We start from the raw sequence: 26767 nt of genomic DNA, 5'->3' as shown, positions 1-26767 counted from the left end.
AGAGAACACGCAGAATTGTACTGAATTGTGAACAGTGGCTTGTTTTTCTGTTTTGTTGGCAGGGGAAGGAGGTTGCCAACCTGTTTTCCAGTCATGCACTCTTGCCAGGAAATTTGCAAGGTATTAATTGCCATATGGAAAGCACGTGCATGCATGTGTACGTATGTACGTTGCTATGTGTATGCATCCATCTATGTACGTGTGCACAAAACCATCCTCCTTCGTAGAGACGGTTTCTACTGGCATCATTTTTCAGTAATGGAAAATCAAGGCTAAATGAATTGTTGCTGGTCGCACACCTGAACTGTTTCCTTCCATAGGCCGATTGTGGAAATGGGGTTGTGAAATGAAGGTGAAGGTTCCTCAGAAAACATATAGATTTTTTTATTCCATCACTGCCTTCTCTGCTCTGTTGCTGCTTGCTGCATCTCCTCATCCACTTTGGCACATTTTGTCACGCTGAAGTTTCTGATCTTCAGTCACTACTGCTTCATGATTTCAGTCCCCAGCTATTTCCCTTTCTTTTCTTGGCAATTTTAACACAGCAGTTGCCACAAAGTGCGAGTTATCTGACATACTGCACGTTGTCCTCTGTTTCCGGCTCAGACAGCCGTCGAGGAAGACTGTAGTCATTCCAGCTTTTAATGGGTGTGTTGTTGATTTGTCCTGACTGAAACAAACTTCAGGATGTGGGACTTTCATCTTGATTTTCTTTCAACTGACAGTTTTTGTTGACTCCCTGAAAACGCTCCCTCTGAGATGATTTAATTTAAAGTAAAACACATTGACTTCAGTATCCTTGCTTACTGGGGGTAAGGAGCCATTTCTATCCACTCTCCTTCTCTTGCTAGCACTGCTTTCCAAATGCAAGAGAGGGGGAAAGCAGCATACTTCTGGATCCTGAGTTTGCCCTGAGCTGAAAGCAGAGAAGCAGGAAGATTGTGAAAGATAGGGGATGATGCAGAGCTGCAAGAAGCTCAGCCACAGTACGATCCAAAACCACCACAAACCCAGGCAGAGCATGCCCCTGTTTCCCTTGCATGAGGCCCTGTACAGAGTGTTCCTATAAACAGCCCTTGGTGAGTTTTGAGCTGAAAAAAGGCTTGAGGAACTCAAGCCAATTTAGTGGAAACCTCTGAAAATTACCTCCCCCCAAATGAAATACTTCCTTGGAACCGTGGATTGGAAGCCTTTTTCTTCCCCACCAAGAAACAAGAGATTAGAGGAACAGAAGTCAGACAGTCATGTGGGATCACTTCAGACACACCCCTGAAAATCAATTTTTTGCTTAGGTCTGAGGTAGAAGTCAATATTACTTTTGAACTTGCTTTGAGCTACAGGTTTTGAAAAAAACAAAGCATGCTTATGAGAGCCTCTGGGCGCGGGTCTGCTCAGAGGTGAATCCCTGCTGAGGCCTGCAAGGTGGCCAGGTCTGGCAGATACTCAGGTCAGAGGGCTCTGCTCAGGGTATTTCATCTTTGGTTGGTTAAATGCCAGGCAGTTTTCATCGTTAGAGATAGACACGCTTATCAGTATTTTCTTCCTAATGAGGACTGCAGTCAACCCAAATGTCCTGTACTTTTGTTTTAGCAGGTTGCCAAACTTTCTGGCATTACATTTGTATGTTCTTCCCCAGAACATTTAGAAGTTGTTTCAAAATTTGCCGGCTACTATGATAACGCTATTCTTTATTTATTTTTTGTACATGCTCCTAAATGAAATACACATGGCCATAAAACTGCAGAGTGAGTCTGTAGAGAGTTACTTTCTGTGAAGGCCTCTTACAAAGGTAAAGGTACTTTTAAACAGAAATTCCAACTTAGAAACACTCTATCCGCTGCTGATCATCTCAGTACAGAAGGATGATGAAACCTGAAAGTCACCCAGAAAAAGAAAAAGTTGTAAAAGTTATTAAGAATCCAGCTGCTTGGAGAAAGATTATGTAGGGCTGAATGAAAGGTGAGGTTCATACAAAATATAGGAAAAGCCATTTGAGAGCAGATGTCTGAATTTTCTAAAAAGACAGGCCACGGTGCTCACCGACAACATAAACACATGCTGTCAGTCATTCCCGTTGGGTGCTATTTATAGAAATCCAAAGGGAAGGCATTGGGATGAACAAAACACTGACTTCAAAGAGCAAAGACTGTCGAATGAATACAGAGATGGACATGGAAAAGGATAAAAGGGTGAAAAGTTAAATACCAGCCTGAGAAAGCAGAGACTGACCTGTGTGCTTTCTTCCCTCAAACCTGCCTCAAAAAGTAGGAACAATTCTCGTTAATACTCTTTTTCTCCTCACTCCCCTTCTCAAATTTCAAAAGAAAATCCACAACAGCAAACATCAATTAGGAGGCTCTTACAGATTTCACATGCCTTTTCATGCCTTTTACATGGCAACATTTTTAAATGAAGTACTCCCACTGAAGCGTAATTCTCCGCAAAGATGCAGGGAGAAAAATAAGGGAATCCCTGTACCTGAATCCTCGTCAGTTGATGCAGCGTGCTCACGGCAGCCGGTTCTTGCTCCTCAAATCCCGCCTGCGGGAGCAGGGGGCCAAAAGCCAAAACCCCCAGGCGGGGGCAGCAGGGGAGCCTGTCCTGCCCTGCCCTGCCCCGCCGGGGTGCCCGGAAACCTTACTGCACAGGGAGCTGCGTCTCGTCCCCTCACCCCGGCACCGAACGCAAAAACAAAACTGCCGGAGCTCAAAGCTCACTGCGGAGATGCGCAAAGGCCTTTATTGAGAAAGACATATGGTTGACGTGAGGACAGAAACGATCTCCTCGGCACTGAGTTACTGTTCCTTAATTACTGAGTTAATGGTAAGAAATAGAGACACATAAGGAGTAACTTTCCTTACCTTGAGGAGTTACACAAGACACTAATTTTACAGTGCAGCCATTCTGTTTTTAGATTATCCACAAATTATTTCACTGCTCACTGTAAAATATTTAACTTTTTATTTGTAAACTACCTTAGCATCTTATATCTGTAATAGAAGTTATAACGTCTGCTTTGACAATTTTAAATCTTAACATGTAAATGCGGAGATCCTATGCCCGGAGTAATACATGTGCAACATCCAGTAACAGGTCGTCTTCTATGCAGCTGATGACGTAAACCAGCAACCATGTCCCACAAAGAGTCAAGCGAGAGTACAACTTTTAGGAACAGTATAATCTTGTTTGACTGCAGGGAGATCAGTCACTTTAAGTCAAATTACTGACATGTGATGTGTTTGAAGGCTCCTGAGCACTGAAGTGAGAAGAAAAGGACCACGGTGCAGACTGCTTTTGTTTCCAGATATTTGTGACTTATAATACGTCCCAGATTTCCAAACAGAACCATGCAGTTCTGGGGATGAACCGGGGTAATTATGCAGCTCACCTCGCATTCCTCACTGCCCTAATAACTTCAGATGATCGTTTCATATGATTCACTTGGAGTCCTGCTCTAATTCACATAATGAAAGAATTAAAAAAAAAGGCAGAAATGGATCACACAGTTAAGTGTCAAAAATACCTCTGTGCTTTTCAGAAACAGGGAATCAATGAAAACAGTAAAATAGACTTTTGTCTGTCAAAGGAGAATTTGGAATAGTGCACTACAAATTGATAAATCGATAATGACATGAAAGGTATGCCATACCTTTTGTGTAAGCCCACACTGCATATTATTTTCCTTTAACAAAATGTATTGATAAAATCAGAATGCTTAACGGGCATAATGCAGTTCTCAGTGTGTTTGGTGTTACATTCAAAAGATTCCATTTGTTAAAGTTTTCATGTGTTATTAAAATCACTGCTTGGATGTGGTACAGTTTGTATTAAAGTATAATATTCAAACTAAACATACAGCTTTTTAACAGATGTTTAATTACAGCAACTTCTGAAACTGAGAAATCATTTGTGGATCTCTTATTATTTCAGATGAAACTACTTATATACAAATGTACTACTCTGGCACATTTTCTTTTCACTATTGTGGGACAAAATGAAGCTGGCAGCACTTTTAGCTAGAGAGTGTCAATTCCTCATTGCTGATTCAGAGACAAGCTGACCAAAAAACTCTAAAACAAACAAGCAACACATAGGAAAACTTGAATTGTTATTCTTTGCATAGAACTGCATACCATTTTCTAAGTTCTTTAAATAAAATACCACTAATACAAATTATAACCTCAGAGCTCACCTCTTGCCTGCAGTCTTGACTTCTTCATTGTTTGCATTCTCCAGCAAGTTGTCTAAGTTTGACTTACTTTTTGATAAATATAAAAGAATGCGTAGTTATTTTTGTTCAACTGCTGCTTTATTAAAGAAAGTGCATGTTCTCACACTTCAAACTATCTACACATTGGAAATCTTCAGATTTGAATGGAGATGGAAGTCTTGATTAACAAATATAAAACTGGTTGTTACCTGTATTCCCCTACGAGCTAAAACACAGTATTACGATGTTATTAGAAACCTGTTTGAAAGTAGATTTAATACTTCTGGGCATTATCTCAGGTCCAACAATGTTGCAGTGCTGCAGCAATACCACTTTTCCAACTCCCTGAGAAAGCTGAAGGCTGCTTCTTTTTGAAAATACCAAGGTCACTGATGAAATGAAAGCGGGACATGGTGAAAGCTTCCCACTTCCCTGCCACAATTTGTTCCTTTGCAAACAACCACCACACCAAACTTCAAGAAGTGCACTGGGCTTGTGCACTACAGAGTTAATTAATCTGCAGAGAGATTAATTTAATTTCCACAGTGATGCTAGTGCTGACTTCACCATGACTGAACTCTGAACGTGTATTTTACACCATCAACTTGCTACGTAAAGCCCATTTTCTGAAGGAAAAAAAAAAGCTAGTAAAAGTGAAGATTGAGGAGTGAAAACAGAGAAAGAAAAAAGTTTTCCAATAACACACACTAAAGATTTTAAATAAATATTTTAATTCTATTATTGGCATTTACAAGTAGAAAGCATACAGTATGTTACAATTTTATCAAAATGTGAAAAATATGGATGTTACATAAGTAACAAATGTAAAAAAAGTATTTTTCTTACCTTCCCTGAAAGTAAGAAAACTATTCAGCATAGGAAAATATTGATATAAAAAACACAGCTTAGGTAAAAAAAAAAAAAATTGATGTTTTTACACAGTACGATAGGTTCATCAGGTCTGCATGAAGATGTAAGGGCTTTGTGAAGTTCTACTTAACATAAAAATTTAGGGAATTTGGGACAAATAGTAAGCTACATTAATGAGTCTATGAACAGTTTTCCCTCATATCCGCTCCAAAATGCTAGAGTGCAGTAACTTTCTATACAATAAATAATTTTTCAAAGTTTCCATCATAGAAAATCGTATAATGCAGAAAATGCCACTCCAAGGTCACAAGGGCTAGGCAGTGCTTTAATAATATTTATGATAATACTTATTATAGTGCTTTATAATGTCTAAGCACTTTAGACGAGTTAACTAATTAGTCCTCACAACACCCCTGTGAGGTAGGTAAGTGTTATTACTACCTTTCCATAGTACAGATGGGAAAATGAAATCTGGGGAGAAACATGGGCTGCATCAGCAGCACGGCCAAGGTTAGAGGCCAAGAGATGCGGATATCTACTTTTTTCTCCTTGCTCCCCTTGACCGCACTGCTGCTGCGAGCCAGGCTGCCTGGCTGATCCGAGCTGACAAACGCCAATCACTCCATTCCGACTGGAGGCATTGGGGGGGTGGGAGGGACAGGGTTAAGCATCCCAAAATATCCCATAGAGATTCAGAAGCTCTCACACAACTTTGTCGAAAAAAAGAAAAAAAAAAAACCAAACACAAAACACAAAAATCCCAATCCCCCCCTCCCCCCCCAAAAAACCAAACAAGCCGAAAAGAGAAAAACTCCTAAAGTGCTGACCAGCTTGAGCTGCTTCTAGCACCTCTTGTATGGAGTAAGACTTACAGCATTGTTGCCAGCAATTACTCAAGCTGATTTCTTCCTTAAAGTTTGCATATGAGCAACTGCAAGATATGGTAACTATATTTTCTGAGACACTTTACTACTGTAATTCCTTCATTCACCATCCTCCTTCTGTGCACTTCTTAAGGAAAATGAAATCCCTCAATACTCTTGCATTGTAAAACACGTTAGTAGCTGGAGACAATATGCACATCCTTCACAATTAAAAAAAAAAATTAGTTCATTTTCAGAACAAAGCATTATTAATTTAAGAAACAAAAACCAAACAATGGTAAATAGGAAACCCTTTTAAAAAGCTGCATGCTGAATATCTTGTTTTCAAATACAATGCATGCAGGAGAAATAAATTCATCCAGGCATAATTAAATTAAAAATGTTTTAAGTCTGTTTCAGCAGCATAATGGTTATTATTTTTAAAGTCTCCTCCAATCAGACTGGCCTGGGGTTCAAATGCTGACCTTTGCTTTTCTGCAACCATATAATGGTTTGACCGTTCCGTGGTCCTGCATTGGGACAACACCAGGATATAAAGCCTACACGTACTGTTCTGCTTCCCCGTCTTTGGAAAGAGGCTTGGTTGTACCACCTTTGCTGTCTTCAGCTGCTGCTGCTGCTGCTGCTGCTGCTGCTTTTTCAGGAAGTGATGCCAAATCTTTGAAAACATCCACATAATGCCCAAAGCCGGGGCCCCAGTTCAACAGGTTGTCCCAGTTGAAGCTTCCCGCTTGCTGCCCGAGCTTCCCAGGCAGCGCGCCCTCGGCAGCGCTGGCGGCGGCCGCCTGCGCGCCCACGGGCCCGCCCTCCCCTCTGCGGCCGGGGTACCGCCTCGGCTTCAGCCTGCCGCCGTAGTTGTCCTCGTCATCCGCGTCGGACTCGTTGACCTGGGACAGCTTGGGCATCCTGGAGGTGTACGCTATGGGCTTATCCCTGTCGTACTCCATTTCCGAGCACGTGAAAGACTCGTGGGAGTCACTATCGGAGGACGACTCCGGTGCGGGAATGCCGTCGGCCGGATTCCTCGTTCTCGACAGAGGCCTGCGGCAATCCTCCTCGGAGGACGACCGGCCGTGATCAGCGCTACAGATGCTGGGGTTTCTCGGGCGAGGGGTGTTCAGTCTCTCCACCTCTTCGATGGACAGCCCCACAGGAGGAGCGGTCTCCAGAGGAATCTGCCCGATGGGCTGCTTCAGGCGGCTTCCCGGTCGGGAGCCGTGAGTGGCCATGGTCTGCGGGCTCTTGCTTCTCCTCCCCAGCCGGGCGGCGTAGTTGAAAATGCCGGGCTGGCAGACGTCGTTGTGCATCTCTAGCGGGCTGCCCTCCCTTATCGAAAGGTGCAGCTCCCTTGCTGGACTGTGTCTGTAGAAAGTCGATGATTTGGAGAACGGCGCGGGGCTGTGACGAGACAGGGGATTGGGAGTAGGGCATGCAGAGTGGCTTAGTGATGTTGTCCTTAACCCCTGACTGTAGGAGGACTGGTACGTCAAGCTGCTTGCTCCCAAGGGCATGGGGGACTGCCTGGCAAAGCCCAGTGGGCTGTGCCGCTGGATGGAGAACTTGGGTGTGTGGCTCCTGAACTGCTTGTAGTGCTGGATGATGTCCGCGTCCGAAGGGGCGATGCTGCTGGCATTGTCAATGTCGTAGTGCTCTATCTCGGGCTCCGGCGAAGCCAGCGGGGCGCTGGGGATAGTCTCCGGTGCGTGCGGGATGTCTGTTTCATCATAGATAAGATACGGGTTTTCTCTTTCGATTATATCAGGTTTTGGGTTCCCTTCAGGCTGCTTCCTGACTGTCATGTCATCACCATAGGGTGGGATGTTGTCGGGGTCATCAAACGCAACATTCTCGCTCCCTTTTTTCTTCTTCTCCTTTGTTTTCTTCTCTTCTTTTGGCGCTTTTGTCTTCTTTCCTCTGCACTGATTGCACAGGATCAGGCTGAGGACGAGCAGCGCGAGGACTGTCGCACAGCTGCCCACGATGGCTGGCACGGCCCAGAGGGGCAGGGACAGCTCGGCGGGGTGCGGGGACGGGAGACACACGTGGCCTCCATTGAGTCCAGCTCTGCACACATGGCCCGGGGCACACAAGATCCCCAGGCAAGCCACCACCATCTCGCAGGTCCGTCCCGTGTACGCCTCAGGGCAACTGCAGGTGAACCCCGCGTGCGCACTGGGCTCACAGCTGCCACCGTTTTGGCAGGGGCTGGAGGCACAGGCTCCTGGAGGAACGCACTTGTAGGCGTACCACTGATTGATGCACATCAGGTCGCCCCAGCAGGGATTGCTGGCGCAAACGTTGGGGCCTCGGCAGCCAATCTTCACGGAGGGGTCTGTTTTGGATATAGTCACGAGGCTGTGCTTGCCAGCGAAGGGCAGGCTCTCTCCACCGTACTTGATGTAGGAAATACAGCCATCAAATCCTAGGAGAAAAAGCAACAGTCACTTTGGGACCTGGACACAGCGTATTCGCAGTCACCAGATGCGAAGGCAACGCTCAGAGCATCGCAGCCACACTAAAGGGAAAACCTTACAATCAGCAGAACGAAAGATTTTAGTATATGTCTTAGCCCCTGAAATGAAAAGTTCAATACAAACACGGAAACAACAAAATAGAAAACCCAAGGCTATAGTGAGGGCAACAGCCTTTATTTTGTGATGCAGTTTTAATCAGCATGCAGGGTAAATCATGCCATTAGCTATTAGTTCCACACAGAAAGGAAGCCTCGGTGTTTTCACAAGTAAATCTTGGGTGTACTGAGCGCACGGTTGCTTCCCCGGGTTTCTACCTTGCATTGTGATTTATACCTCTGTGTCTGTGGAATTAATCACACTGCTGTAATATTTGAGTAACTTCACTTATTTTGCTGGGAGGATGGCACATTTGCAGATGTTTCAGGAATGTAACAATCTGCACTTAACGATTTAGGCTCAGCTACTAGGAATGTTTTGTTGCTTTTGTTAAATGTTTCCTCTTAGGTTTTAATGAGTATTTGGTTCACAAACTTTTGATAATTTCTTGGTTCAAATTGGACAGGAACTGAAAATTACTTTTACGCAGAATAAGGTTAAAGACCGCTCGCGCCCAGAGCTTCTGACGTAACTTTTATACATGCACCGTTTAAAACAAATGATTTTCACAGGCTGCACACAGAAATGGACATTAAAGATAAGAGCACAATTAAGTAATTTCTCTGAAGATATTTGCATGACACATATAAATGATACCAAAATATCTTGAAAAAGTTTTTAGTTCTCTTAAGTCTGACAAATAAGAATTCTGAAGCTGGCCATGGTTTTTAAATTCATTAGTAACATTTCAAAGAAACAAAAATATTCTTAGGCGAATAAATAAAGTGTACCAAAAATTGCATTTAAGATGCTGAAATAAACACATCCTGCTTTCTAGAAGCCCTGAAAAACATTTTGCATTCCAATTACTTTCAGTAAATCTGAAGAATCAAACAATTTTAATCAGAAACCAAAAAGTAATTTGAATGTTGATCTGACTTAAGAATTATAGATGCTGTGTGGGAGGAAGAACTACTGTCAGATTAGGAAATAGCTACCTCAAGCTTAGAAACTGGGAATGAAGTTCAAATCAATTAAAAAAATACAGAAAAAAAGAAGAAAAAATGCATTTTGGGTAAAAGCAGGTTACCTACACACGAACTCAACTCTGTCGCTCAGTGACCAGACTAGATCTGAGTTTTGCAATGCAAAGGGATACTTTCGTGATTGTAGTTTCCCTTTCTTGCACTTAGACTCATCAAAGGAAGCCTGAAGCTTTATATTCTCAGATCTTGATTTTAAAGTAGTTTCCCCTCAAAGTAAAATTGTTTTGACAAAATATTAAGTAATGATTTTGCTAAAGTGCTGTCCAGTGAGCAAATAGTTGGACTTTACAGAAACATATTTTCTAAAAATATATCCTTAAACTAACTCAATTAATTTTCAATTAGAGACCCATTTCACTGAAGCTAAATGCAAGGCTCCATTGCTCAGTAAATAAGTCAGGAATTCAAATGGTTATTGTAGGAAAACATCCTTTTAAATCTATGTAAAACGTTTGAATTAATTTGACCAAATATTCCCTCAAATGGCTTAATTTAATAAACTTCAATTTTTTTTTCCTACTTTTCCCATATTTCTAAAACTTCTTATCATCCACACTACAGAAACTTTTTCACAGCTTGCTTGACCATGGTGGCAAAAAAGTTCTAGCTAGCCATTTTCCTTTGCTTGTGCTCTTCCCAGTTTCCCTGTTTCTGAACCGAAGTTGTCTATTGTGCTGCAGCTAAGCCTCATGTCTTATTGTGCTAGGAAACACGGTGTTCATGGCAATCCTTTTATGTCTCTGAATCTAAAAGGACCTTTCTCTAAACTTTCCATAGTTTTGTTGCAGCAGTCCCCTATCAGCTGTGACCCAGAGTTTCAGTGCCGTGAGAGCACACGGAGGTGGATTATCCCTGGCCTTTGTGCAGTTGTGTGTGAGGTCTCAGGAAAATGGAGCCTTTTGCCAGCCTAATAATTCTGTGTTCCTGGGACTTAATCCTTTCTGCAAGGATTTTACGAAAGTGCAACTTTACGCCAACCTTTACTCAGAGCTGCAACTAAATGGTACACACAAATTCATTTGTAAATTATGCTCCCAATTACCATATGCACAAATGGTGTAAGAAGCATCTTTCTTTTCTCCTTAACTTCTGATTGAATGCCATGTGAGGTGCCATGCTTACAGGAAGATATTATTCAAGAGCAAATTGTATCAGACATAACACAATAAAAATAGTTGACAAGGAGAAGGAAAATGCCACTGCTCGGGTTCTGAAGCATTGCAAATGGGTGAAACAATAAAAAGGAGCAAATATTCCATGCACTATTAGTGTTGGAGAAAATTCCATCTGTGGCAACATATTGCTGGCGACTATTAACGCTATCTTCATAAATAATTGTGGAAATCTCTGTAAAAATGCCTAGTGCAGAGATAAATGCTATGAATATTGACTCTGTCATGAAATAGCAAATACACTCAGGTTGTTTGAGGAGGTGTTAAGGATTTGCCATCTTTAAAGGATGTTCTTTCAAAATGTGAACACCCTCTGATGTCAGAAGTGAAATAGTAGTGGGTATCAATGTAAAATACGTTTTGTTGAGAGATGCAAGTTATACGGTGTTAAGTGACATAAAAGAGCCTAAGTTTTGCAAGCATGGTATTTCTGTATTATTTCCACTCTGAAAGAGCTGTGTTTTCTCTCAGCGTTACTTATATTTTCATTTTCTCCTGTTTTTGCATTTCTGAATAAAGAGGAAATTGAGGATTTAGGCTCAGGTGGGAGACCACGCAAAATGGAGAATTAGCTTGCCTCACTCTTGGTGGTCCCTTTTCAGCAGTGATATGATACACAGCAACTGGGATTTTGTCAGGTCTACCTGGTTTTGAAAACATTACTGGATACACTAGTTTCACATCCCTGAAATTGTCGCCCATGTATGTTTCTGTCTGCCTTTAATAGTACTTCAGATATTTTTGACTATCTGAGTTCACGCAGAGTTTTATATCTCCCCCTTGTAAATCCTTGGTATGTCATACACAACGTAATCCAATATTAAGAAAACATCATATAAATAAGAGATTTTGGATTGTACATTCCTAATGTAAGCCAGACATTCATAATTTGTCTACTGCAGCATCAGGCAGTGGGTGAGAAGTTACTGTCCTCAATTTTCTTTGTTCAGCTTTGCTAAAGCCTCTTTTACTCTTTGTGTGTATGCTGCTCATAAAACATACATGTAAAAAGGGTAAAGGTAATCATCGGGTTCATATGATTTCATACCACATTTCATACTAACTCACAATGCACAGATATCATTGTTTATACTGGAAACTGTCAAAAAATGTGAACTGTGAATTTGTACCATTCAAAGTTACTTAGTTACTTTATCTGGTGATAATCCTTAAAGTTAGGAAGATTTTTCAATATAAAAACCTAAAAAAAAATTATGCCTGCATTGTCTGGAATATCTCAGTTTGTAGCTAAAAATTACTTCCATCTTTACTTATTGATGGGGTAATAATATCAAGTGAATATTATCTATTTCTTTTGCCAGGGTCTAAAACAATTGCTTTAACTCTTAAGGGAGACTGATTTACTTCTTAACAGTTTGACGTTGGTCAGAAGGTGGCCCCTTACTGAGCTTGGTTTCTGTTTCTCAGAAACAAATCCTATTCTTGATTTGATAGCAGTTAGCAGGAGGAAGTGGAGATTCAGAAAATATTTTAATCATATTAATAACAGGCTAAATCCTGCAGTACTTACCAAACCCCTACAGAGACAAAGTTCTTATTTAGCATTTTTGCCTGAGTAACAGATTTGGCTTGATTTTCCAGATTCTGACCGAGGTAAAAAATGTGTCCTTTCTTCTGTCATTAGCATAACAGAACTATTTAATCACTGATTCACATAACAGACAAGCAAGCAAATCCACCCTCATTTCCAAAAAACCCTTCTGATGGAACGCCTGCACTTGAAAGTAACAAGGCTGCAACATATATTAAACACAGAGGTTTGCACAAAGCTTACAGTCCTTGCTCAGACATGTTAAAGTAATTTCAAATTGGAATTTTCCTGACTAAGCATAGAAGAATATGAGTTACTGATAAAGAATTACAGTATTTTCTGCCTTTAAGCAAATAGAGACCCTTCATACATACATATAATATACATGAGTTTATCTGTTTAAATGTGTTTATGCACAGAATATTAAAAAAAATAAAAAAAATACCTGCAACTGTGCTCCTGAAAGGCTGGCTTGGTGGGATTCCTCCCAAAGAAATTGTAAGAACGTTTAGTCCACCGAAGTCCTGCGTGACGTGGAGGATGTCCCGGCTATGAGCCTTGTCGACAGACAGGAGTGTGCTGGAGCCGTTCTTCTCAAGGAGCACCGAATGCCACTGACCGTCTGCCATGTAGACTTCAGGAATGTTCCTTTCCACTTTCCCAGCAATTCCAGCATCAGATATGTAATGCACTTTCCCACCTTTTATCTGATCAGGAAAAAGCAAAATGCATCATTTAAAACTTATACTGACATACTCTACATATTGCCTTCCTCCCATGCACACCAATATAATGCTTATTCAATACAATTACAGTACCACATGGCTTCAGTTGTAAGAGGAAGCGTTTTTTCCCCAATACCAAAATATTTTGTTCTAAAAAAGCATCAATTATTTTGCACTAAAAATTTGGCCTCAATTAAATACATCTTGTCTGTAGAAAACTTAGAATTTGCCATCCAGTCATATCTCGTAAAAGAAAAACCCACTGAGAAGCCAGAAATAGGGCATCACACATCATAAAACATTTTAACCAATAAAAGATGACTTGTGAACTGTTAGAAAAAAAGGTACTATTAAATTCTACAACAAAATTTTTGGCTTTTCCTCTATGAATGAAGCCACAGAATTCTACTGACTCATGAGATGCAGGATTTTAAGCCTCTTATTGGCTTGGTATTAAATGAACCCATTAGTGCAAATTCTACATTTAAGATAAAGGAGTAAAAAATATACTAGTGAAACATCATTTAAAAAAAAAAAAGCAAGCTTCTCAAATATTGCATAAGAGTCTGCTGTGTTAGCTGACCTCTCAATGGTTGTACAAACTTGTGAGCTGTATGCAGGGTGTCAAAAGCAACAGAATAATAGAGTTCACAGGGTGGTTCTTCAACTTACTGTATATTTCCTTCCATACTCATCTCTATTACTCTGCATGCTTGCTCATACATATTAAAAGATCACTATTTTCACTTCTCTGTCTGTAGCTGTAGCTTGATCAGGCCTGCGAACCATGCAAAAGCATGCAGAGTGTGTACATTAATATTCTAGGAAAGGTTAAAGCTTGTGGGCTTGTTGAAAGCTCTTTAAGTCTCACGTGTTTTGTTCCAAGAAGAAAAATCTTCACCTGGGAAAAACTGCGAGGTGACACAATAGCTACAAGAATGCTTCTCTCGTTGCCAGAAACTGCTAAATGCTCTAGATTTACTTCTTCAGTGCTGGAAGCTAAGGAAGCTAAGGTCTCAGATCAGCTCTAATATGACTGCGCTCATATCTTGGCAGCAGCCTGCACTGAATATATCTAGTACATACTCCATTTGGAGCAAGAAACACAATGGTTAAGATACACATACCCTTCATTTTTAAACGTCATAAACGTCAGAGTATTTGAAATGTATAATTTGGGAAGTCTTTGATGAAGCTCCCTCTAAAAGATAGGACACTTTTGGTATTGGCCAACACAGATGGCACACGTCTGAAGTATCACACAGCACAGAGAGAATCCCATATTTGGAAATGCAGCCGCACAGACTCTGTTATAACAAATCAAATATCATCTACAGAATCAAAAGTATTTGTAAAAAGAGTAACTGGGCAGAACATACACTTTTTTAATGTTTTAATTTGTTTGTTAGTGTCATTTTGCCTTTCGTGCTTCATGAAAATAACGCCTTCTATTTTTGGCCTTTTATGTAAGCAAAAAAATAAATATACCATATCATACAACATACTCTAGGCCTATAGAAAGATTAAAAATGCAATCGTAAATTCTAATTCCACATTATAGAAGAATTGTATGGTTATTTACCTGACAATAACTGATCCATTCCAGAGTGATTTATGACTCTTAAGCACTAGTTCTGTTTCTTTAAAATTGCACATGGCTAATGCTAACAGACTTATAAAAGATATACTAATGGCGTCTAGAAAATAAAAAATTCCAGAGAGAAGACTGGTTCATGACTTCTTCAACCAGGAAAAAATAAGGAATGTTATTCTTGGTTTCTTGAAGCACAAGCTATTTCTAATTTTGAAACAAATGGCTGATGCTGATAATACTGCATAAAACCCATTTCTAGGTTTTATTTAAATGACAGTGAACCTGACAGGTAGGATTTAATGAAAAGAATGAACTACCAAAGCAAAACCAAACACATTCCCAAATACAAGGATGCTTCAACTTTACTAATAATCTGAGTTTCCTTTACTGAACAAACTGCTTCTTGTTCCTCTGAAATATATGCACTAGTCTTTACATATTTATAGTGCATTGGTTAAGACACCTGCAACTTGGTATGCATCCATGTTAGCATATTTGGGTAATGAGTAATCCACATTCTCTAGCCATAAGATTCGTAAGATTCATAGATCTTATAGCTAAAATTATGATAATGTAATCTGATTTCAGATGAGATTCTCAGTTAAGACAAAGCAAATGGATTTACCTTTAAACTGTTGTATTTATCCCATTACTTCTGCCAGCATTAGTTGCAACATACTATTTTTAAGAAAATCAGCTGTGACTTAAAGAGCATGATTAATAAGGAATCTCCCACTTTTTTTGGCATTTACCATCTGAAAATGTTCATTCTTTAATTTAATCTGCCACTTTTTGTATCTTTGATGGATTAAGGAACTCTATATATTATAAAGAAAAGCTTATTTCTCTGGGCTTGGGGTTCTTGGCTGAGGGCAGGGGTTTACATTTACTATTTAATGATTCATCCACTTACAGTCTTAATATGTCTAATTTATTACTGCTTGTCTAATTTTATCCCAATTCCAGTTACAACAAAATCAGTTAATTACAAGAGGAAAAAACTGGAGTCAGGTAGGTAGTCACAGTGCTCGTAGCTTTTCTCTAGCACAGTTTAATACTAAAAACATATGCAGGCTTTCATGGAACGCATACATTTTTAATAACAAGCGTATTAAAAGACCCCAAAATGATGTCAGAAAATTGTCTGTTGTGAAGCTGAACAAAAATGTTGTAAACAGAAGTCCCTAAAGCTGATCTTCCGAACTGCGAGTGGTCTGAGATATCAAGGAGCCGTAAGAGCGAGCTAGTTTCACTGAGGTCCATGGGCTCTGTGCCGAGGTAGAAGGGTTTTGCCGTGACGCCTCCTCCAGGCCAGACTGGTGGAGCCGGGAGCCTCCCCGCTCCGCTCTGGCGCAGGGTCCTGGCAGCGCTCCGGGCGCGTCCCAGCCTCGCAACGGGCTCCCCAACCCCGACCCGAGGGCTCCCCAACCCCGGCTCCCACCTCCTGCAGCCTGAGAGCCAAAATGCCTCCGCCTCATGCTACCGCAGGGAAACTGGAGGTTGAAAGGCTGAAGCTCAGGGTCTAAATCTGCCATTTGCAGAGAAACAGATCCTGGTGATGCTGCACGTGCATGAAACTGTTCTGAAAATTCCCATAAGAGACTGGACAACCGGGAATAAAACAAGACAACTGCTGTAGTCACACAGACCTTCAGTTTCATTAACTAGTATCAACTGGGAACTTTTCAGCAATAATCAGTGCAGTACAGCGAAGTTATGTCTTCTTCCTTAAACTGCCACATATGTTACTAGGCTAACCTCAGCAATTTGTCCTTATGCAGCTGGATCTGGGCCTTGACGCTCTTGGCCTGCTTGTATAACTTCACCAATATTAACAATAAACGGGTATTTGCATAAACATACCACTAGTGCTTTCAGCCATGAAAAGCTACTTTTTTTTTTTTTTTAATAACACTTGTGGAGCAAATTTTACTAAGGAGAAAATGGTAGTATATAATTTTTTTCTCCAGAACTCAAAATAATGAGATCTTCTCAGATAATATGACTAGGAGACAGAACCTTCCTATCAAATGATGTGGTAAAAGTTTATGTCAGTGAAGTAATGCAGGCTGGTCTCTTAAAAGCAACTGGTGTGTGAGAAAAGCCACGTACCTCTGATCAGGAGAGGAATCAGGCAGGTGGACAATATCAATGGGGCCGAAGCTTAGAAAGTGTGAATTTCTCCATGAGTTTCTTTAACAGTTGAGGAAAAAAACTTGGAAAGCCTTACAGCAGTCAAGGAAACTTGGAGCTTACACCTACCCAATAAAGGGGCTTGCCAACATCACTGCTGTACTCATTTAGAGTTATGAGTAAGTGGGCTGAGTCATAGCCAGGAACTGAACCATCGCTTTCTCTTGAGAAAGGTAACTTCTGCAGCAATAAACTCCTGGGAAAAACAACTGTGGGGCATTTGAAGCATTAATTTAGCTACATATCTCAAAATTATTTAAAATTGACATCGGTCTATGGGTAACTTTATGAATTCAGGTTATTTCTTACTTCCTAATTTGATAACAATGAGCCATGTTAGTAGGAATTCATGAAAACATTTTGGCACTTGTTTGCTAGCTTGAGGAGGGTCTGGGTTTGAGGCCTGAAAAATCAAAAGATAAAAGGCCAATAATGAAATGATTTGCTCTGCAGAATGTAACTTAATGACGATAAGAAGTATGGCAATGAAGAGTGTTCCTGCTGTCTTAAAACAGTCACTATTTGGAGCCTAGACAAAACTGATTAGATACAAAACCATCAAGATCTTCTGATACCTTGGCAAATAGCAAGGGAATTGTTGAGAAGATGAATGATGCTGGAGCAGTGCCTAGCCTTAGTTAAAGGCCTAATATTTTATAAAGGAAACAGCAAGGGTAATGGAAAAATGTGATTTTGATCACTACATATGAGACTGTCCAGTCAAACCAAACTGAGCATTAGCTGTAATCTTACCTTCACAGTAGTGAAGTTGCTGCTTTCCTGGATGTGAATTAAAATTCCATTCTCACTTCTTGTCCTGAATTTCACTTCCAAGTGGTCCACGTTCAGGGGTCCCAAGCTGGCACCTCTAGTACCATGTCTCATCATGTATTCTCGCTTCTTATTTGGGCTCATGTGGTAGTCAAGTCGTCCTTTGCCTTCTAGTGATAAGGCGGTGTCGGCAGTAATATCTGGGACAAAGACGAGGAAAGTACTGAGTATGCAGTGCATTATAGCTACAGTGATTATCTGCCTAGTAATAACTATTTTCTTCAGAGAAGAGATCAAGTTCAGAGCAGGCCAGTGGGGAGAGCAGGACTGAATGACAGCTTCAGCCCCTTTACTCTTTGGCTTGAACCAGAATATGTGTCTGAGAGTGGGAGTGTGCTAATAATTTACTGCTGGTATCAGTCAATAGTAAATTAAAACTCGCTAGGGAACGAGTGAGGGAGTAGGGAAAAAAATTTGGCTCTCAGAACTATAATTCCTTCCCAGAGATGTTACTATTTCCATTACTGCAAGCAGGGTTTCATGATATATTGAACTGTAAGCTCTTCAGGGCAGAGATAATGACTATTTGTTACACCAGCAGACCTTCGGTCTGGCACAAAAAGAATAAAAAAATGGCAAAGCATTGACTACCAAATGCTGTTAAAATAATGGCAAAATTCTTCTGTAAACAAGTACAATAAAAGCATATAAATCAGCAAAACAATAATGGAACATGTAAGAAAACAAAGCCTATTACCTGAACATAATTAAATGGCTTTTAAAGAACAGTCTTTATACTACATGTAAATAAATCACCTTGCTCTCCTAGGCAAACTCGTATTGCTTTATAGAGTTATCTGTATGCAAGTTAATAACCTCAGAATAATTACAGATACCTTAAAAAGTGTAAATGGCTTGCATTTATTTACATTGCATTTATCAGATTTTTATGCATATAATCTGATGGTCCTTTGATAAAAAAAGCCTACAATTCAGAGAAGCCATAAGCACATGCACACAATGTTTACACAAGGGAAAGTTTTCCCTAAAGATTTCTTTATATCAAGAGCCTTTCCCTACCCTCCTACCTCCCCACAGCAAACTAACCCCTGCTATGGGATAACCTTATTCTGGTTACCTGTTACCAGGAAGCAGTAATTCTAAATGCATACAAGTTATCTGAAGTGTAATATATATGCAGGAAAATATGGTATATGTACACGCTGCTATTTTTAACTCAACTAAGGACTGCAGTCCATCATGGACTTTTCCTTCATAATTATTTAAGAGGCAAGCATGCTGCATGCTTTCATTATTTTATAAAATTCATTATCCTGTGCACTTGAAAAAAACCTCTCACTGCATTTGGTGAAACCATACAGTTAGCTGTACAGTGAACAGAAAGATAGTGAAATCCTCTCCGTACATTTTTCACAGTGCTTTCCTGTCAGTCCATCTTTGCAATGACACTGCTGCCATGACCAGTGATCAACACAGGTCCCACCATGTTGGCAAGGGCTAGTCATACAAACGCCTTCTAATCTTGGACATCTGAAACAAACCAGAAAATCAGATCCTGAAGAATGTGCATACAAATAAACAGAGCAAACGTGCTGGAAAGGGTCATGCATGCAAACGACAGTCCCTTTCTTCTCCACAGAGATGCAAAAATTGAAGGGCCCTTCCTGTCAGACAGCTCATGTTTCTAAATGGATCCCAATTTTCAGTGCCAAGTTGTAACAGGCTTTCAAAAGAGAAAAGAATTCGGAGATGGGAAAATTTCTATTTGTTATGCAAGAGAAGAAACAACTCTTTTAGGGCTTTCTATGCTGCAGACCTCAGGAGACCTCATAAAAAGAACAGTGCAAACTTGGGGTAGAAAGAGGAAGGGTGAGCTAGCAAATTTGGACGTCTGACTGACATTATTGCTACAACTGTGACTTCAAATACTGAGATGGAAAAAAACAATAGACTCAGCTAATCAATCATTTCTGAGAGACCACTTGGAGGATATGAGGGAAATTCAGTGATACTTGAGAGGCAAAGTGATAGAACAGACATGGAGGATTAAAAAGAAATAAGAGGGAGTTGAGGTTTAGTGAACCATGTGAGTACAGTCAAATCCAGGTGGAATTTATAAAGAAACTGAATAACAGGGCTACTCTGTTTCAGCCTGTAAAGCAACATTAATAACAAATTGCAATAGAAATATAATGATGCTGCTTTTCTGAAGTCTTTGAAATCTTTAGTGAACCTCTCATCCAAATTCACTTTCTCCCTAAATTCTTCACGCTTTAGAATAAATTCTACACTCATTTTTTACAAGAAATATCTAAAGGTGTTTGAACTGAATAGCACCTAACTTTCCTGCCAGTTTCCTTTATTGTAAACGCTGTCCATTTGATACCATATATAGCAGACATACTGATCTAAGATTCCTTGAGCTGCCAAAGCCTGGCTGGGTTCCAGGGGACGTCCGTTGACTGCAAACTCCATTATACAGCCCACAAAATCATGGCTTTCCACCTGTCCTCTCCTTTGAAGGATTGGCTCTAGAGATCTGATGCCACCAACAGTAACTCGATTTGGTTGTACATCAAGAGTCCTATAAAAAAGTCAGAAAAATCAATTAATTAATATCAGACATAAGATAGCAATGACAACAAAGGAACTGTAAGTATCAGCTAAGGTCTGTGGCTAAGTTGTATTCTCCTAGCCCCATTTACACCCACAAGCAGACTACACATAGTTGTACATTTCTCATGTTTCCCCTGAGCTGGGGACAGAGAGGGATTTGGGAATCAGGGATTTCTGAATAAAATCCCTGCCTTATGCACTATGAGAATGCAGCCTGAATTGGGGAGTAGCAGGACATGTAGAGAATTTAATTTGCTTCTGCAAAGAAGATGGGAGGAAATGACACTCACCTTTAAATGCCTCTTGAAGGACTAAAGCCTACGTATCCATCCCTTGCTCGGGACTGGGCTAAGGGCATGTAATTATTATTCCAATTTTCTCTGATTTTAGAGGGGGATTTTTCATTTTACTTTTTACTTTACAGCAAAAAAATAAAAAAAATAAAAGAAGAAGAATTATTTACCAGTCAGTAGAAACAGCCACGTTGCTAACAGTGCAATAGCCTGGCTCCTGATCCTCAGAGCAGGAATCCACTGTCAGTGATGCTGCCTGCAAAAGCCACACATACAAATATGCTGAATACAAGGTTGTAGATCCCCAACATATTAAATGTTTATGATTAAAATATTGCATCAAAGGCTTGGCTAGAATGGAACACTTATATGCCACTCACGATCTCAAGACACTCCAGAGACACCGATCAACTAAATTCTGCATTAACATCGTGAATACCAAGATTCAGATACTAACAGAGAGAGAGTTAATTGGCAGGTTCACACAAAGAGTCAGTTAAAGTTTTCAGATCTGGGTAGGGTTTCTGCATGTTTGTTCGCTTTACCCCTTGAAATTGCAGTTATTTTGGCTCATACTATATCCTATTCTTGATCTGAACAGATTACTCCTGCCTAAGACAGTGGGTATTCCTTCATGGGTCTGACCATAACATTAAAAATATTGTTCAAACTGGATAAATAGCATGTAACAAAAGCTGGGAGTACAAACACTTAAGATTACTAGCTAAAAATGGCATAATATCCCAAATAGATCCCTCTCCCTCCCTCTCTTTCTGCCTTCCTCTCTCTCTCCCTCCCTCTCCTCTTTCTCCCTCAGAAAAAAAACCCAAACCAAAAGTTTTTAATATCTGAATGGAGGTCTTATCTCACTTGCTCCATTTCCCTGAAAATCCCTGAGCAAACGTACTGGGATGATGACTGAGGACACTAGAACAAAGAGGAAGTTCTCCTTCATGTCCTGCTAGGTCATAGAAATTACCTCAAATATTTCTTTTGTTGAATTTCTTCCGTAACGCTGAAATTTCTACCCTGAGAGCTATTACACTCTTCCTGCTTCTTTTGTACCTGTCCTGTGTGCTGGAGTAAGGTAACCCCTGAGGCCGATATGTCTCAAGGGACCTATTTACCCTACCTTGATAATAGTGAAAGATGAGGATATCTACACTTGGACCAAACTAATGTTCAGAGAAGTACTGGGCATCAAGAGTACTCAGAGCAGTCTTTCTCTTTAATTTATTATCTTGAAGCCATCAATCCTATGACAATAGAGTTGCCTCATTATTAATCTCAGTAATTTACGCTAAAGTGAAACATGGCACATTTATTTGTAATCTCTATACTAAACGTCTAACCAAAGCTTTCGCTACATAATTCCTGCTGATTTTAATTGTTTTTTATTTTTGATTTAGCAAAGAATTTTGCCCACAGTAATTTATTAATAACAGATGTGCTGCAAAACAAAACTGAAGGGCAGTTATTCCTTAAGTCAAAATTTCAAACAAATAAACATAATCCACCAATTGTACATATCAGCTTCTCATGTTACAACTAGATGTGTGGTAGAGTTTTACGGCAAATTTAAATCAAACATTACTTCTTAAAAATGCTATGGTTTACATTTTCATTTAGGTAACTCTGCGGGAGCTGAGCAAACAGCAACAGCTATCGGTATGTCATTACTGTGTGAATGTCTTTTTTTCTCTCCTGCAACTAAGTTCACCCATTGCTAATAACGTCTTGTTGGAATCCCTACAGATTCTTCATGCTATTTCTAAGTACCTACCATGAGCTGATGCATTGTATTGACCAAATGAATTCATAGGTCTCAGCCCTAAACCGTGTCCTATGCTAAATCTAAATTGTTCGGTTTACTTTTTTTTAATGGAAGTTTATCTTGAATTTCTTTCTATACATAATGAGTAGGCTACTTCTGAGAAACGTCAGTCTGCAGTTCCAAAGCACATTATATGCCCTGTATAAATGAAACAATTCATAGCAAGAATAATAAGCTGACTGGTCTGTATGCCATCATATGCATACATATTTTCCTTCAGAATATCAACAACAAAAATGAAGCGAGTTTTTTGTTCTTAGCTCAATCAATGTAATCTCCCTAACTTACATTGCTATGCATTCTGAAAGCCAAGCTACAACCCCAACTGAAGGTCTAGATATTTGAGAATATATTTTACTTGGACCAGAGTTCATACAATTTATTTTCTAATGTTAGTCAAATGTTCCTGCTTGTTACTTAAGCATTACTCTATGGTTACCTTGCCACATTATGAGAGTTTCTATCCTGTCACTCTGCAATATCTCAGGACTGACAACTTAATGATTTTACCAGTTTCCGATAAAATCCCACTGTGCTGTAGGAAATGACAGATTTGAAATCCTGAAGGGGGGTTATTTTATACATTTTTGGACACCTGGGAGATATTTCTGCTGCAGAAAAAATGTCTAAGACAAAGGTGATTCTTTACACATATTGTGTTTGTAAACAGCTGATATCACTGAGCAGGTTTAAACAAAAAAGCCACACAAAGGTAAAGCTTGCCTTAATGACTGCTTTCAGTCCGAGGCATTCATACCTTAATTTTCTTTAAAAAGTCCTTTCTATGTTCTCTCTTCTTCTATAGTCTAGACCTCCAGCATACCCACAACTAAAACTCATTTTTCTGTCCTATTTGTTCTTAAGTGTATTTCATTTATTTGTTGCAATTTTTAACGTGTGCATCTTTACTTAGGCATGTAAATCTTTTCCATACAAATATCATAACAAATTAGTTGCTAAAATGTGAACTTGGTGCCTTTCAAGACTTAGGTGTGCCTTTGAGCATTACTACTAGGAAGCTGGGACCCAAAAGTATTAAGTATCTGATGTTAATGCACATTAAAACAAAGCCATTACCCAATGTCACAACTATCCATCATCACATGTGGATATCTAACCCTTATAAACCCACATGCCCCCACTGGATTTGCATATCCAGCTGAAGACCACACCATCCCTTTTCAACATGGGAAAGAGGAGAAATCAGGTCTTACAATATTTAGCTGAAACGCAGCTTCAGGCTCAAGACTCTCTAAGAGGAAAGAGTAAAGAAGCATTCAGAAAAGCCAGGAGAAAAGCAGTCTTGCTGCTATACGGAACCACGGACTGGTCGGCAACACGGCACCCTGCTCTGCTGAGGACATTTGTGCCTGTGGACACGTTGTCCCGAGTGAAGGCTCATGCAGCAGCCGCGGCAGCCTGGCCATGACGCGAGCATGCTCTGCTCCTCAGCACAGCGCTCCCAACCAGGAGCAGCTCAGGGCTATAAAAGGGCTGTATCTCAGCAGCGCTGACTTCTGCAGCATGTAGCGATGGCAAATCTCTCCTGGGATTCAGGAAGAGCCAAGCTGGGCAGAACAGTTTATTCTTTTATTCCCCACATCACTTCCAGCTTGAAATGTAAAACAAAATGAGGAGCCCCAACCATATATTATTCTTATGTGACTTTAATTTCAAACATGGGAGGAATATGGGATTCCATATACGCTGGCCATATCTGTCTGAAAAGGGAGCTGTTGGGCAATAGTTACTAGATTATAGATGGCAAATATATTTGGTTTCATTTCTAACTCAAACACTGTGGAGTCCAAAACCTTGGCTTGAACTCAAAGAGCATTTGGTTTATGTTCTGCTTTAGAAATATTATTTAAAAAAATGAGAGAAAAGGAATAGAAAACATTTACTGGAAAAAATATGAAGGCAGGAGAAGGGTCAGAGTACCAAGCATATGGCAATCAGTTGTCCCAGCCTAGTTTTTGGCAGAATTCCTTCCCTCAGATGCTTTCTGGGGAACAAAAAAGCACCTCCTCCTTCAGCCCCTCTCTGCCCCCCAAATCTCTCTCAATGTAGCACCATAAACACCTTTGGAATTTTTACATATATGTTATAGAGGCAAAAAAAGGCTTCCAGTCTGATGAGATTTGTAAAATCTCTAAACGAGCCTAAGGAGGTCACAGATCCCTAGAATTCAAAGTTTGCCTTCTTCTATTCTCCAAATGTTAAGGTAAATTATTTTGAGGCTTTGTGTAGTTACTTTAGTTAATTAGTCTTCCCTAATAATCATCCCTGCAATCAGCATGAGTTAATTAGCTGCATGTGTAGAAATTTATTTCAGTAATTATTCATGGTTCTCATTTTTCACATTTAGAGTGCAGGACATTGCATGTTTTTTTAATTATTTTTCACTATAATTATTATTCTAAACTAACCATTATCGGTCTTCAAGTCAGCTGGGATAAGACAGAAATGAGGGAGTTTTCATCCAAAGTTGGAGCTTCAGCTAGCAAATATAATGTTACTAATGTCACGTTCCTCTGAATTCATGTAGAAGACAAAGTGACTTGGCTGAACTTTTCTTTAATCCTCATTTTAGCATTTCTTACCATTCCAGCCCTCCGGGCAATAACCGTGTGAAATTGTCCATCAGACACCTTCTTAGTTGTGGTAAGCTTGTACGTGCCACTGCCAAGGTTGTAGGAGAACCTCAGCCTTTCTTCTGCTATTTCCAGGGCCAGAAACTCTGCCCGCTCTCCAGTTTGGTTGTCATAGTTGTATAACAGTAAGGCGTTACTTTTTATAGTGGCAAACTTTATATAGATGTAATTATTGTTTGGATCCATACTGGCAAACTCCATATAGGACAACTCTTCAAAACCATAACTATTCAGTTCACAATGATTCCCAAAAACACCTGCAAAATGAAAAATAAAATCTTGTATCAGTTAGTTCTTGCCTCATGTAGTGTACCCTCTGAAACAAGCTAAGTACTGATGTGCTCTAGACAGGCTTACGATACAAAGATTCTCTAAAAAGCTTCTATTTTATAATTAATAATACACCAAAAAAAGAAAGTTACTTTTGTTAAAAAACAAGATAAACTTCATTTAGCCTTTATGGCTTCTCCAGAAAACCAAAAAGCCAAGTTTGATAACTATGTCAAATATGGTTATTATTATCAGGCATTTGTTAATCCAGGTATGTACATAATTTTGCAAGTTGAGCTTATTTTTCCCTGTATGGGTGTTTTCTGAACTGCTTCCAAATCACTGGTTATAATTTATAACATACATTTATGATATTTATGATATAAACACATAGCATATATGTGATAAAAACATTAGGCCTTCTCAGTATTTTTATTAACCTGAATATTTTGATGCATTCTGTATCTTTCTTTTCAGTTCTCTCTAGCCAGTTACCTTCCTTTGATTTTTTTTTACTGCAGACACAATGAGAAAAAAACATGCTTAATTTATGAACATTAGCTACATTTACAATGGACTGTGACTATAAATATAGGAAATGAATGAACTCTAAAGAAAAGAAAAATATGGGAAATGAAATAGAATAAAATTATTCCAAGTAGTAGATACAAAAACATATACAAAGGTAGTTACAAATGTGTATTGAGAACCATTCTTTTGTGCAAGGGTTTTTAGTAGCTTTAAAACATTGTAGATGATTTCTCAGGTTTATCTGGTTTCTGCATTAATCTATTGCACTTACATTCATGCTCTTCTATATGAACAATGACAATTCTGGCATTCAGAACCAACCTTGCCGCAATTATATTGAGATACCTTAAAATGTCTGTGCTGTTTTATATCTTAATTGGGTTCTTTCCATAAAAGAAATTTGTGATAATTAAGTTCTAGTAATTGTTAAACTATTTTGATAGTACCATGTATGCTTCTCAGATTTTATTATTGGAATTGTATTCTGGTTGTGGAACATAAAACTTTTTTAACATATAATAAATCAAACGGACAAGTACTTGTGTGGACTGATAAAGCTGTCTTGATCTAGTCAAGGCCTCTCCTATGCTCTTTAATGAAATCTACTAAATACAAAAGTAAGTGCCAATACCTAATGCTATGCTCCTCACTTGCAGAAAAATGTGTACTCACTAATTCTTTGTCTACAGATATTTTGATGAATTGTGCATGTGAAACAGCTTAATTCCTCAAAAGAAAAACTAAAAAAATCCCAGAAATATCACCCAAAGGCATGTGTTGATGCCTTCCTTGCACTTAAGAGGTGTGTAGGACACAAGAATACTGTCATCATTCACAGGCGCTCTTACTTGCTAGCACTCCTAAAACTGCCTAATTTTAGGAATTAGAGCAGGCCCTATTCTGGAGCCCGTGACCTCCTGGGGTGAGGGAGCACCCAAGGCGGCCACAGTGACTGCACGAG

The 26767-nt window shown here is 39.7% G+C and overlaps 1 protein-coding gene across 1 annotated transcript in view; it reads right to left on the bottom strand.

Moving 5' to 3' along the window:
* Window positions 1–4918: 4918 nt before the first annotated feature.
* Window positions 4919–26767, bottom strand: part of FAT4 (FAT atypical cadherin 4) — a gene marked incomplete at its 5' end in the record, with an annotated part of 151727 nt that continues 129878 nt past the window's right edge. Inside the window, 7 exons of the mRNA XM_067297026.1 lie at window positions 4919–8386; window positions 12750–13011; window positions 17570–17787; window positions 19014–19138; window positions 20013–20192; window positions 20688–20773; window positions 24955–25262. Of these exons, the coding sequence (XP_067153127.1) occupies window positions 6504–8386; window positions 12750–13011; window positions 17570–17787; window positions 19014–19138; window positions 20013–20192; window positions 20688–20773; window positions 24955–25262 (3062 nt within the window). The remainder of the gene's footprint in view (window positions 8387–12749; window positions 13012–17569; window positions 17788–19013; window positions 19139–20012; window positions 20193–20687; window positions 20774–24954; window positions 25263–26767) is intronic.

This window comes from Apteryx mantelli, chromosome 5, assembly GCF_036417845.1.
Source record: "Apteryx mantelli isolate bAptMan1 chromosome 5, bAptMan1.hap1, whole genome shotgun sequence".
Classification (NCBI taxonomy): Eukaryota; Metazoa; Chordata; class Aves; order Apterygiformes; family Apterygidae; genus Apteryx; species Apteryx mantelli.
Note: the sequence above shows the minus strand (reverse complement) of the source record. Positions and strands in the feature narration are given on the sequence as shown.